The following is a 13,799-nucleotide window of genomic DNA, read 5'->3' as shown; positions in this document are numbered from 1 at the left end:
TGGTAACATCTCCGTGTATCTGCATAACATTTCTAAAGCGCATTTTATTTCCTTTGAACATAAGAAATATGAGCAAGAGTAGGTCACTTTGCCCCTCGAGCCTGCTCCGCCATTCAATAAGGTCATGGCTAATCCGATCCTGGCCTCAACTTCACTTCCCCGGCCGCTCCCCATAACCCATAACTCAGCATTCCGAAATCTGTCGATCTCCACCTTAAATATAATGACCCAGCCTCCACAACTCTCTGGGATAGAGAATTCCAAATATTCACGACCATCTGAGAGAAGAAAATCCTCCTCATCTCAGTTTTAAATGGGCGACCTCTTATTCTGAAACTGTACTCCTAGTTCTAGATTCCTCCACGAGGGGAAACATCCTCTCAGCATCTACACTTTTAGTGTCTTCTACCTTAAGACCGATACAAAATATTTGTTCAAAGTCACCGCCCTTTCTCTGTTTCCCATTATTGATTACCCAGTCTCATCCTCTCAGGGACCAACGTTTACTTTAGCTACACTCTTCCTGTTTGTATACCTGCAGAAGCTCTTACTGTCTGTCTTATATTTATTGCTGTTTTGCTCTCGTAAGCTGTCTTCTCTCACTTTATCATTTGTTATCATGGACTGTGCAAAACCACTCAAGTGGGTCAATTACCTGTCCCTCTGCTCTTGTTGATGAACAATGCATGCCAGGGTGACATTAGGAAATTGGGCTCGTCCACTCTGTAATTTCCTGGTCCTGTGCTATGGGTGTGGAAGGTCACTCCCGAGGGGTAGATCAGGAAAATGGTCTCATTCAGTCTGTAATTTCCTGCCCGGGAACATAACGGAATTGAATTCAGTCAGTCTGTAATTTTATATTAATTGTGCTCTCATATGGTGGCGCCCCGTCATCCAATGCTTTCAATTTCAAATTTCCATCCTCCAATTCAAATACATTCCTGGCATCGACCTTCCCTATTTCTATAAGCTCTTGCAGGCCGACAACCTCCCGTGCCAATATAATTCTCCCTTACTCTAAAACTGGCCTCACGCAACCCTTGGTTCACACCACCACTGGTGGTCAAGCATTTCGTTGTCTTGGGGTCCCACACTCCGGAATTCACTCCATTAAAACCCCCGCTTTTCCACCTCCCTCTCTTCAAAATTTACCTTTACTCAGGGTGTTGCTCACCTCTAATATCGTATCCTGCTTTACCTCGGGGCCCCAGTGTCTAATTCTGCCTCTGTGAAGTGAAGCTTTTCTGTATTAAAGTAATATATAAATGTAAGTTGTTGATGGAAGTCCTGGATACATGACTCCAGTTTTCGAGGTTCATGCCGGCAGCGAGAATGTAGAATAATGGGTGTCAGGCATTTCAATTACTGAAAGAGAAGTGATTGATGTTTGGACTTGTTATCGTGTTTATTAATGGTCAAGTTATGAGCATATTCAAGACTGAAGTCATTAGATTGTTGGTATTCTTAGAACAAAAGCACATGAGTGATAGATTGGCTGCTGTTTTATTTCTCAGTAAATCACAGTGTGACAAACAAGTGCATCATATTGTCAATCAGTAATCTGATGTTATGTTGTATATTGCAGGGCAGAGAAAACGACGACCATCAAAACTGCAGATTGTCAGTGATTCCTGATTCTCCAAGAACGATAGTTCTGATTTTCTGTTTTAGTTTCATCAAATTTCTTTGCTGTTAATGTCTGAATCAACAGGTTTACAGAATATACAGCCCCTGTCCAGAATGGATCAGTACCCAGCCCAGTGACTGCCTTATGTGCTCAAAACAACTGGGAGATCCCATCACTGAGCAGATTCTTTGCTTCTCATTCTCGGTATTTGTATTTCACTTCGCTCCTCAATCTATTCATTATTATCCTTTACAGAAAGTCACTGAGCTTGCCGAGAAGGGAAACCGGGCAGACAGTTCCAAACTGCTCCTAAATCTGGTGATGGAGAAAGGCTCTAAGGCCCAAAGGGTGATGTGGGAATCCTTTGTCAAAATGTGCCACAGGTTACCAAAGTTAAACAAAATACTGAAAGAAATACAGGAACACGGTACGGTAACATCACCCACTGAATTCAATTTCAGATTCAAACACTGCAGATTTTACTATAATATCTGATTTCATGACCGTTACTTGATTTAAACAGGTTCTGATCCACTTGTTTACATGAACATCGCACAAGGTTTATCCAAAGATCCAAGTCACCTGGAAGGTAAGTGATGAAATGCAGATTTCAAATTGTTTACTTCACTTCTGAGAATCCAAATATTTAACTGTTTTGAGGTTATTAGCATCTGGGAATCTGGATGTGAAAGATCAAGGGAAATAGGATTCAACGTTGCATAGATTTGGCATCGAAGCTCAACTATTGTAGATAGATTTGTTTCATATAAATATGCGAACTTGCAATCGTTCACTGAATCCAGTTGCTTATCAGTCTCACTTGGACACCTTATACACATCTGGCAGGATCGTGATGCTACGTGAAAACCCCCACAGACCGAGAAAGATCCAGATACACTGAAACCCCATACACACCTGGCAGGGTCCTGATACACTGAAACCCCATACACACCTGGCAGGGTCCTGATACACTGAAACCCCATACACACCCGGCAGGGTCCCGATACACTGAAACCCCATACACACCTGACAGGATCCTGATACACTGTGAAACCCCATACACACCTGACAGGATCCTGATACACTGAAACCCCATACACACCTGGCAGGATCCTGATACACTGTGAAACCCCATACACACCTGGCAGGATCCTGATACACTGAAACCCCATACATACCTGGCAGGATCCTGATACACTGAAACCCCATACACACCTGGCAGGATCCTGATACACTGAAACCCCATACACACCTGGCAGGATCCTGATACGCTGAAACCCCATACACACCTGGCAGGATCCTGATACACTGTGAAACCCCATACACACCTGGCAGGATCCTGATACACTGAAACCCCATACACACCTGACCGGGTCCTGATGCACTGAAATCCTATACACACCTGACAGGATCGTGATATAGAGGCAAAGGAACATTGACAGCTGTTCCCCAAAATTTGACTGGATTTCGGGTGAAGAGATGCTGTCATCAGGCATCTGTTCCAGCATGGCGCCCTCTACAGCGGATTTGTGACATCTGTGGAGAGAACTGAGGCTCTTCAACCAATCAGATTGAAGAATCCTCAGAGTCTCGCAGAGTCCAAACCAGGAAGTATAATTTCTATTTTAATGTCTTCACATTTATTTCTCCTTAATGACTGAAACAAGACCTGCGATCGATAGCTTTTTGGTCGACAATGATATGAAGGAATATGGAGCCAAGGCAGGTAGAGAAAACAAAGGAAAGATTGAGGACTACAGATAGGATTAAAGGACAAAGGTTAAAAAATACAAACAGAAAAAGTTGAAACAATATATATATATTTAAAATCTGCAACATTAGTTTTCTTCTGATAGAATGTGACTTCAAAATATCATGTAGTCCTGAGTGCACTAGTGCTATCTTTTACATCCGACTAGTGCAGAGGTAGTGGGTAAGTATTGCAAGTTCACGCCATTACAGTGATTTCAATTTCGAGTCTCTCGGTGAGAACAGCAGCAGCAGACCTTGTGGAGAAGCATCCTCTGGTTTTCCACGTTTAACTGCGCGTGTGTGGACACCAGGCGTTGCTGATAGACTCGCCGTAATTATTGCAGCAAACTCCAGGACATTGGGCTGGAAATTGGGGTCGGAGGTTTCCCGCTGGGGGATATCTCCGACCGCAAACATTTCACCAAAGTACCTGGTGATCCCGGAGGTTCGGAGACCTGCGATCCTGGGGCTCCATGTGAAGACCTTCATAGAGGCTCACACATCCCAGAAGTGTACAGGTTTCGTATACATCATTGAGATAATGTGGGCCGGCCCAACCTATCAGAGTAGTGGAATCCCCATTCATACTTATAGTAACTCCCGATGTCCGGAACCACCATAAGCATGACTGGGAATACCCTCAAAAACACACACACACTGAAAATAACTTTCAAAAACATCACATATTTCAAATTAATATAAATAGAATTTAATTAGTTATTTAAAACAAACATCCTTTTTAAATTTACATGTTTTAAAATGTCTAAAAATAAACTTACCTTTTATATAAAAGGATTTTTAATGTTGAAATTACTTTAATGTATTTTTCTGTACTTTAAGTGCGACAATTTTCATTGCTTCCCGCCCGGTATCTCGGCGGTATCGGCTGCTTTGGGCGAGAACCGGGTCGGTGAAAAATTCCCCAGCTGTGTTCCCCGACAGTTTCAAAGTCCCGCTGGGGAACAGACCACCGTCGTACACCGTCCACAGATCGCCCTGGCGCAATATTTGGCTCAGCGGTGACCCGTAGGTAAGTTGGGGAAAATCACCCACGAGCATCAGCAAAGCTGGGCAATAGGTAAGTAACCCTGCAAAAAAAGGTAAGTAAATGGGTTTTTACTCATTGTTTTAACATTTTCTTGCAGTGATGTAAGTGAAAATGGTCCTGAGAATGTTTTTCTCATTTTTCATTTTCAGCAAAGAATGACTAAGAAAGCAATAAAGAAAGGAAAGATAGATTACCAAAGTAAATTTGCGCAAAACATAAAAACAGATAGTAAATGCTTTTACCAATATACAAAACGGAAAAGAGTGACTAAAGTAAATGTTGGTCCCTTAGAAGATGAGAAGGGGGATTTAATAATGGGAAATGTGGAAATGGCTGAGACCTTAAACAATTATTTTGCTTCGGTCTTCACAGTGGAAGACACAAAAACCATGCCAAAAATTGCTGGTCATGGGAATGTGGGAAGGGAGGACCTTGGGATAATCACTATCACTAGGTGGGTAGTGCTGGACAGGCTAATGGGACTCAAGGTAGACAAGTCCCCTGGTCCTGATGAAATGCATCCCAGGGTATTAAAAGAGATGGCAGAAGTTATAGCAGATGCATTCGTTATCATCTACCAAAATTCTCTGGACTCTGGGGAGGTACCAGCGGATTGGAAAGCAGCTAATGTAACGCCTCTTTAAAAAAGGGGGCAGACAAAAGGCAGATAACTATAGGCCGGTTAGTTTAACATCTGTAGTGGGGAAAATGCTTGAGGCTATCATTAAGGAAGAAATAGCGGGACATCTAGATAGGAATAGTGCAATCAAGCAGATGCAGCATGGATTCATGAAGGGGAAATCATGTTTAACTAATTTACTGGAATTCTTTGAGGATATAACGAGAATGGTGGATAGAGGTGTACCGATGGATGTGGTGTATTTAGATTTCCAAAAGGCATTCGATAAGGTGCCCCACAAAAGGTTACTGCAGAAGATAAAGGTATGCAGAGTCAGAGGAAATGTATTAGCATGGATAGAGAATTGGCTGGCGAACAGAAAGCAGAGAGTCGGGATAAATGGGTCCTTTTCGGGTTGGAAATCGGTGGTTAGTGGTGTGCCACAGGGATCGGTGCTGGGACCACAACTGTTTACAATATACATAGATGACCTGGAAGAGGGGACGAGAGAGTGTAGTGTAACAAAATTTGCAGATGACACAAAGATTAGTGGGAAAGCGGGTTGTGTAGAGGACACAGAGAGGCTGCAAAGAGATTTAGATAGGTTAAGCGAATGGGCTAAGGTTTGGCAGATGGAATACAATGTCGGAAAATTGAGGTCATCCACCTGGGGTGGGGGGGGAAACAGTAAAAGGGAATATTATTTGAATGGGGAGAAATTACAACATGCTGTGGTGCAGAGGGACCTGGGGGTCCTTGTGCATGAATCCCAAAAAGTTAGTTTGCAGGAGCAGCAGGTAATCAGGAAGGCGAATGGAATGTTGGCCTTCATTGCGAGAGGGATGGAGTACAAAAGCAGGGAGGTCCTGCTGCAACTGTACAGGGTATTGGTGAGGCCGCACCTGGAGTACTGCGTGCAGTTTTGGTCACCTTACTTAAGGAAGGATATACTAGCTTTGGAGGGGGTACAGAGACGATTCACTAGGCTGATTCCGGAGACGAGGGGGTTACCTTATGATGATAGATTGAGTAGACTGGGTCTTTACTTGTTGGAGTTCAGCAGGATGAGGGGTGATCTTATAGAAACATTCAAAATAATGAAAGGGATAGACAAGATAGAGGCAGAGAGGTTGTTATGTTATGTTTTTTGAAAATATTTTTTGTGGTTTTCTTCCCCTAAGCGCAACCCGCAGCCTCAGTGTAATCTTTTTGTAATTTTAGTAATTATCGCCCATTTTTTTTAAAAGAAACGTCCAATCGGTCAAACATTCCATTTTTTTGCCAAGAATCGGGTATAAGGCCCATTTTTTTCGCAGGGTGGATTTTTCTCTTTTGGGGGGAATTTTTTGCTGGCGATAATTTGGGAATCTTAGCGGTATTTTGGGCAGCAATCGGGCGCTGGCGGATTGTTTGGAAATTCTAGCCCTTACGCCTGCTTTTATTAGACGGACGTATTTGAAGGACATTTTCTGGGCAAGAGTTGGGTAAATAGCCCAACTCTCCACCCACAGAGGCCCTTTAGTTTCGGATGCGGTGGATCTGTCGAGAATTTTTGACAGATCACAAATTCCCGGGTTTAGGAGCACGCACTTCACATACCGAAACCCGGAATTTGTGGGGACCACACGGGCGCATGCTCACCTCGTACGTGCCTGTGGGGAACACAAATTCTGGCCCATTATAATCAGAGAATGGTGAGGGACAGGACAAGGCTATTTGGCCCAAATAAGTCTGTTCCTGTCACAGAGATGAACCACCTGCCCCTCCTCTCAGTGTATCCACACAAACACATTCAATTGTCTCTAGAGCCCACTTGCAGTGCCCCTTATGTGTCCTTCCCGAGTAAATGATCTCGGGCTCTATTAACCTTCGGGTGAAAAAATTCCCCTGATTCCCTGTCTTATCTCCCAAATTCATTTTTATTCTTGTAATTATTTTGGGAATAATGGGACTCTTTTCTGCACTAATGTGAATTTCATCAATATACTCCAAACAGAATTCTCTTGCCTAAACAAAATACTTCAAACCCCCTTCCCCCTTCACCCTTCCGTCAACCTAAACTCGGGCTGGATTTTCGGTCGCCTAACGCCTCAGGTAGTGGCCAGAGGGGTGTTAATGGGAGCAGAGTGGAAGAGGTTACTGATCTGGAGTGCAGCGTTTAGTGTCCCCACCGAAAATTCATTCCAGGCTCACCGGGGACACAAACCAGCAGTGCCTGGCTGCTGACGGTCACTCTGACCATGACGTATTCCTGGTGCAATGTCCACACTTGCATCCCGGTCAGAAAACGTCTGGAAAAACAGTCGGTACAGGCTTGCAGAGTCGTTAACTGGTGGTGACTTTAAACGGATGAAGAAACGCTTCCCTGGGAGGTCACATTCAGTGCAACGTTTACTCACAGCACAGTGGTGAGCCTCCGAGTATGCAGCGGCACATAGACATACCAGTTCAGCTTGACACAAACTTCTTGTGAAATTTTAATGGAACCATTACTTGTTCACCTGGTTTTCACTCTACATGTTCTAACAAGGCATCGGGAACAGAGAAGGACTGTTGGGCATGTTAGCGGCCGAAGGAGGAGAGCCCCTAGATGTCGGAGCAGGCGGCCTTTACCTCCACGGCTTCACCGACAGACAACGCTCATACACTGCTCCTCAGAGAGGTGCAGGTATCAGAACGATGCACTTCCGAAAGGAGGTTGTTAGAGAGATATGCAATCTCCTGCAGGAAGACCTGCAGCCTCACATCGGCACCAGGACTGTGCTGTCCGTCTCACTGAAGGTCATGGTGGGACTCGCGTTCTATGCGTCTGGCTCCTTCCAAGCTGCATCAGGGGACATATGCAGCGTCTCACAATGTGCAGCACATCACTCCATCCGCGATGTCATACACTCACTCTACACATGCAGAATGAATTTAATTACCTTCCCAACGAACAGGGAGAAACAGGATGAGCACACATGTGGGTTTGTCAGGATAGCGGGCTTCCCGAGGGTGTGGCTGTGTAGGTGCTGATGTGCCACGTGTGTACAGTCGGGTATCTGTGAGTAATAAGGCGGTGTGTATATTTGCATTTCATGCTGCGTGGCATCGCACAGTGGGTCGGGAGCACAAGCAACTACCAGTCAGTCTGAGGTTTAGACCTGTGACCGCATCTGAAGAGTTGAAAGATGCTGCTCAGTGGGCTCAGGATGTAAGGAGCTAGAAGGTGAGAGAGGCTTGGATGGGCAGGGCATATCTGGTGAAGTGCAGGAGAGGTATCGGGCTGGCTTCAGCAAGGGGAAGCCTGGCCTGGTAGACATATAGAAGGGGTAGGCACTGCAAAGTCTTTGCATTGTGTGAGACAGTGAGGTTCACATGAAGGCATTGGAAGGTGAATGGAAGGGTACTCATCCTGACGACCCAAGTCAGGTCGTTGAATTCATCACCACATTGAGTTGCTGTTATGGCACCATGTTCCGGGCTGAAATGTGGTGTGCCGTCTCCCTCCACAGCCTCTCCAGAACCATAGGCGGATGTGTTCATCCTCCTCCCGGCTGGCCGGGACTCCAGCGACTCTCCACTGCCTCCAGCAAGAGCGGTGGGCGAGAAGCGGGCACTTAGCTGGCGTCCTCCTTCCTCCTCCATGTTGGCGCTATGAAGACAGTGTGGAGCTGGAGCTGCTCATACTCTAACTTACCTTGCCGTGCCTTTAATACTCGGCTGTTCCCGGGATCTGAATCAAAGTTCGGCGCATGCGCAATGGGTTTGCTAATTTACCAACCAAAACTTTCGTATGGCCACCCCCGAGCTCTGGTGTGCAACGGCCTCTGTCTGTTCGTCGTCCAATTCTGACGATTTTTGGGGTAAAGGCGCAAACTTTTTCAAGGCAATAAAATTACCACTCCGCCTGGGTAACCACCCCAAATAAGACGTGACTGAATTTCACCCCCAATACCTTAAATCATCTTTCTGATTGTCCTCTGTACCTTCAGAATGGCAGTGACCTTCACCTGTGGTCAGGTGACTATAGCAGTGCAGGTAATACCCCAGATAATCTCCCCACGTCCTGAAACAACAACGATTTAACTGCTGTCTATTCACAGTCTGCCCCTTTCTCAGTGTATACAATAGCCCAGCTAATCTATCCAAGACCTAATACAATGACAGTGGAACTTCCTTCAGGGGAGTTACTTCCAAAGCTCAGGGTATTGATAACTGAGGGCAGAGCACCAATGTCGGAGTGCAGCACATCGGGTGTGAGACCAGAATTGGAGGAGCACATAGATCTCGAAGGATTGTAGGCTGAAGGAGATTCAGAGATGGGGAGGGTGTGATGCAATGGAGGATTCTGAATACAAGAATGAGGCTATTTAAATCGATACGATGCCTGAACAGAAGCCAATGTAGGTCAGCGAGCACAGGGGTAATTGATGCAAGTTCAGATATGGGCAGCAGAGGTTTAGTTAAGCTCGTTAATGCAGCGTGTAAGGTGGGAGGCCGGCCAGGAGGGAATCGGAATAGTCGAGTCTGAGATAACAAAGGGCATGGATGATTTCAGCAGCAGATGAGCTGAGGCAGAGGCAGAGGCAGAGACGGATTATATTGTGGAAGTAGGCAGACTTCGTGATGGAGTGAATATGGGGTCGGAAGCTCTAATAATGGCCAAATGGAATACTGAGGAGAACTTCTGTCCATTCACAGTCTGTCCCACTCACAGATTGCACCATAACCCAGATAACCTGCCAGGGTCTGATACAGTAACAGGGGACTCCTGAACATTCAGTCTGTCCCACTCACAGATTGCACCATAACCCAGATAACCTGCCAGGGTCTGATACAGTAACAGGGGACTCCTGAACATTCAGTCTGTCCCTATCCCACTGATATCCAAAGCTCTATTTTGCAGTAAATACTAGAATCAAGTGAGGATTTCACACATTTCTCGCTTGTTTATTTTCAGTAACTGAGTTTTAATTGCGACATGCACCTTTTATTGTAACCGTGAATTCAATCTTAGCAATATTTTACTGAAGAGTGAAATGGTACTGAGAAGTTACTTTTATGTCAATACAACTAACATTGAGAACCACTTTCTGTCTGTTCTAATTGAAGATGCTCAACAGAAACACAAGGAAACACTCCGGGTACAAACTGAAACACTGAGAGTGAACACTATCCTAATAAGGGAGAAGGTTAAGGTTTTCCAGCTGGTTGATCGATACACTGAGCTAACGGTCATTTCTACTGTTCGAGATCGGAGACTTGTAGAACATGAACTGCTGGCAAGAGGCCGAGACCATGAAGAGTGGACAAAGAAACATCTCCGGGGAGAACTGGAGAAAATCCGAACTGATCAACTGTTCCACAGCAGTTTTTCCCAGAGAAAATCAGAATCCGGGAGTTCAGCGGCAGTGAGTGGAGTCGCGGGGATTGGAAAAACAACACTGGTACAAAAGATTGTTCATGAATGGGCCACGGGGAAAATATACCCCCACTTTCTATTTGTTTTCAGTTTTAAATTCCGGGATTTGAACGACATTAACGGTAGAATAAACCTGAGGAATCTGATACTGGATCAGTATCCTTACTTTGGGAATATTCTGAGAGAACTCTGGAAGAACCCAGAGGGATTGCTGTTTATATTCGATGGTTTGGATGAATTCAAGGACAGCATCGATTTTGCTGACAATCGGAGAAATACAGAACCTCAGCACAGGTGCACAGATCCCGAAGACCGGTGTGAAGTGTCTGACATTGTGTACAGTTTAATACAGCACAAGCTGCTCCCAGGATGTTCAGTGCTAGTGACCAGCCGCCCCACTGCATTACATTTATTGGAAAAGGCTGAGATCAGTATCTCTGCTGAAATCCTGGGATTTGTTGGTGAAGAACGGAAGGAATATTTCAACAAGTTTTTTGAAGATCAGACGGTGGCAGCAGCTGTTATTAAACACGTGGAGGGGAACGAGATCCTGTACACCATGTGCTTCAACCCTTCCTACTGCTGGATCCTCGGTCTGGCACTGGGTCCCTTCTTTACACAAAGTGACAGGAGACATCAGCGAGTTCCCAAGACCATCACCCAACTGTATTCCTACTATATCTACAACATTCTGAAAAACCACAGCCGAGAGATTGAAAGCCCCCGTGATGTGTTACTGAAGCTCGGTGAGATGGCCTTCACAGGAGTCTCCGAGAAGAAGATTGTGTTTAGAAATGGAGATTTGATCAAATACAATCTGCAACCTTCCCAGTTCCTGTCTGGGTTCATGATGGAACTTTTGGAGGGAGATGATTCTGCCCAGAGCGTGGTGTACACATTCCCACACCTCACCATCCAAGAGTTTGTAGCCGCTCTCGCCCAATTCCTGACTCCCGATTCCGGAGACATCCGGAAACTGCTCAGTGAATCCCGCAGCAAGCAAGATGGGCGATTTGAGATATTTCTCCGTTTTGCTGCTGGTCTCTCCTCCCCACACTCCGCTCGGCCCCTGGAGGAGTTTCTGGGTCCATTTCTACATCGATCCACCTGTCGAGTGATTGACTGGGTGAAGGAGAAGGTTGAAGGACAGATTGGGAACACAGAGACTGAAGCTGGTAAACGGAACCTCCTGAACACATTCCACTACCTGTTTGAGTCTCAGAATACAGCACTGGCTCAGCTCACAGTGGGATCTGTGGAAACACTTACATTTAGTAGATTGACATTGACCCCGATTGACTGTGCGGTCCTGTCTCATGTCATTGGGCTCTGTGATACAATACAATGCCTCGATCTGCGGAAGTGCAACATTCAGTGTGAAGGACTCCAGCGGCTGGGATCCGTACTCCACAAATACCGGGTGTTGAGGTAACTCTTTATTTGTCTCTAACTGTTGGGTGAATTGTAGAACAGTCACGGTTTGTGTTGTTGCTCCGTAATAAAGGGAAACAAACAGTTCAGTTAAACCAGAGAGAAGCAGATTCAACACAAGTATGACCAATAATAAGGGGATAGGTTAGTAAACATAGAAACATAGAAAATAGGTGCAGGAGTAGGTCATTCGGCCCTTCGAGCCTGCACCACCATTCAATAAGATCATGGCTGATCATTCCTTCAGTACCCCTTTCCTGCTTTCTCTCCATACGCCTATGTAATTCCCGAAGGGCTGGAGAATCTAGAACGGATCCTTGTGAACAAATAGGGATTTTACAGTCTTTATCACATCAACAAATGCAGCTCACTGAAAACATAATTACATTAGGCCCGAAATTTGCGGTCGGTGACTTACTGCGGGCCGATACCTCCGACCGAAAAATAAATGCGAAAGTACCTGATGGTCCCGGAGGGACGTAGACTTGAGGTCTGAGGCCTTGATGGGCTGCCCAGTGAATGGACTCACACATCCCAGGAACGTAAACGCAACCTGGGATCACGTGGCCTGGACCACCAATGATCATGGAATATTCTCATTGATTATATTGGGAGTTCTGTTTGTACAAGCTCCCAGTACGATCACTGAAAATACTCCCCAGAACACAGAAGCTGCTCACATATTTAAAATGAATTGAATTATTATTAAAAGGTTCAGAAAAAGATTTGATTTTCTTTTAATGTTTCAATAGGGTTAAAAATACCTGAATACACAGTGTTTAATATAAAAACTAGTGATAAATGTAATTGTTCTATGTTTTAAAACTCTTACACAGATAAAAGTAGACTCTACACCTGCCTTTTCCAGGCATAAGAGTTTGAAGGACATTCTCTGGGCAGGAGTTGGACAAATATCCCGATCTCTGCGCGCCAATGTCCTTCTCCTGGCGACACATTGACAAATTGCAAATTCAGGTTCTCGCACATGTGTACTGCTTGACGAGAACCTGCATTTGCAGGACCTCTGAGTACGTGCGCACATCGTATGTACCCAGAGAGTCCGCAGTTTACCGCACAAAATCATATTTAATAAGCTGGACAGTGGAATGTAAATATACAATATAAACCGGCAGTAAAGGTAGAATTCACTTAAAATATTTTCCACATCCACCATTTCAACTGGGAACAGGACTGAAACCAGAGTTTAAACCTCAAACAGTTAGATATTTTCCCCAATAATGTAGAGTGTATCTTGTTGATGGGGAAGTTTCCTGGATTGGGAATATTGGGGAATCGGGAATTCTTTCAGCTGTAAGTGTTTAGAATTATTTACAGTCCTGAACATTAAGACAAGAATGATCTTCAGGATCTTCAATCTGCCTGTAAAAAGGTTCCAATCTAGTGTGGTGTGGGGTATTATCCCCAGGGTACAGACACACACCGGCCAATCTAGTGTGGTGTGGGGTATTATCCCCAGGTACAGACACACACCGGCCAATCTAGTGTGGTGTGGTGTGGGGTATTATCCCCGGGGTACAGACACACACTGACCAATCTAGTGTGGTGTGGGGTATTATCCCCGGGGTACACACACACATCGGCCAATCTAGTGTGGTGTGGGGTATTATCCCCGGGGTACAGACACACACTGACCAGCGGTAGGGTCTCGCACACAGCAGGCGGCTCCTGGGTAAACCGGGGGCAGTGAACCCGGGAACGTCCCATAATCCACCCCCCGTGTGTGAGGCCCCGCTCGGGGAGGGAACTTCCGAAAATTCCCCCAAAACTGTCAGGCCAGTTACACCTGGAATACATGTAGAGCCCGTTTAATGGGGAATACAGTGAGAGACTGCCGTCCCCTATAAACTAGGAGTACAGGGAGATTTAAACCATGTAACGGGACAGAATGAACTCTCCT

At 45.3% G+C, this 13,799-nt stretch overlaps 2 protein-coding genes across 9 annotated transcripts in view; one reads left to right on the top strand and one right to left on the bottom strand.

Moving 5' to 3' along the window:
* The window catches only part of LOC139242937 (uncharacterized), a 596,540-nt gene that overhangs the window by 546,240 nt on the left and 36,501 nt on the right, over positions 1-13,799 (bottom strand). For all 8 annotated transcript variants that reach the window (XR_011589402.1, XR_011589400.1, XR_011589399.1 and 5 more), the window contains exon 3: positions 656-811. Coding sequence is in view for 2 of the 8 variants with exons in the window: in XM_070870590.1 (XP_070726691.1) it covers positions 656-811 (156 nt within the window). In the remaining 6 variants the exon portion in view is untranslated. The remainder of the gene's footprint in view (positions 1-655; positions 812-13,799) is intronic.
* The window catches only part of LOC139242936 (NACHT, LRR and PYD domains-containing protein 12-like), a 51,347-nt gene that overhangs the window by 28,594 nt on the left and 8,954 nt on the right, over positions 1-13,799 (top strand). The window contains exons 8-10 of the mRNA XM_070870589.1: positions 1,883-2,054; positions 2,151-2,216; positions 10,141-11,878. Coding sequence (XP_070726690.1) covers positions 1,883-2,054; positions 2,151-2,216; positions 10,141-11,878 — 1,976 coding nt within the window. The remainder of the gene's footprint in view (positions 1-1,882; positions 2,055-2,150; positions 2,217-10,140; positions 11,879-13,799) is intronic.

The sequence above is a fragment of the Pristiophorus japonicus genome, unplaced genomic scaffold (assembly GCF_044704955.1).
Source record: "Pristiophorus japonicus isolate sPriJap1 unplaced genomic scaffold, sPriJap1.hap1 HAP1_SCAFFOLD_154, whole genome shotgun sequence".
NCBI lineage: Eukaryota > Metazoa > Chordata > Chondrichthyes > Pristiophoridae > Pristiophorus > Pristiophorus japonicus.
This window is presented reverse-complemented; position numbering and strand designations above follow the sequence as displayed.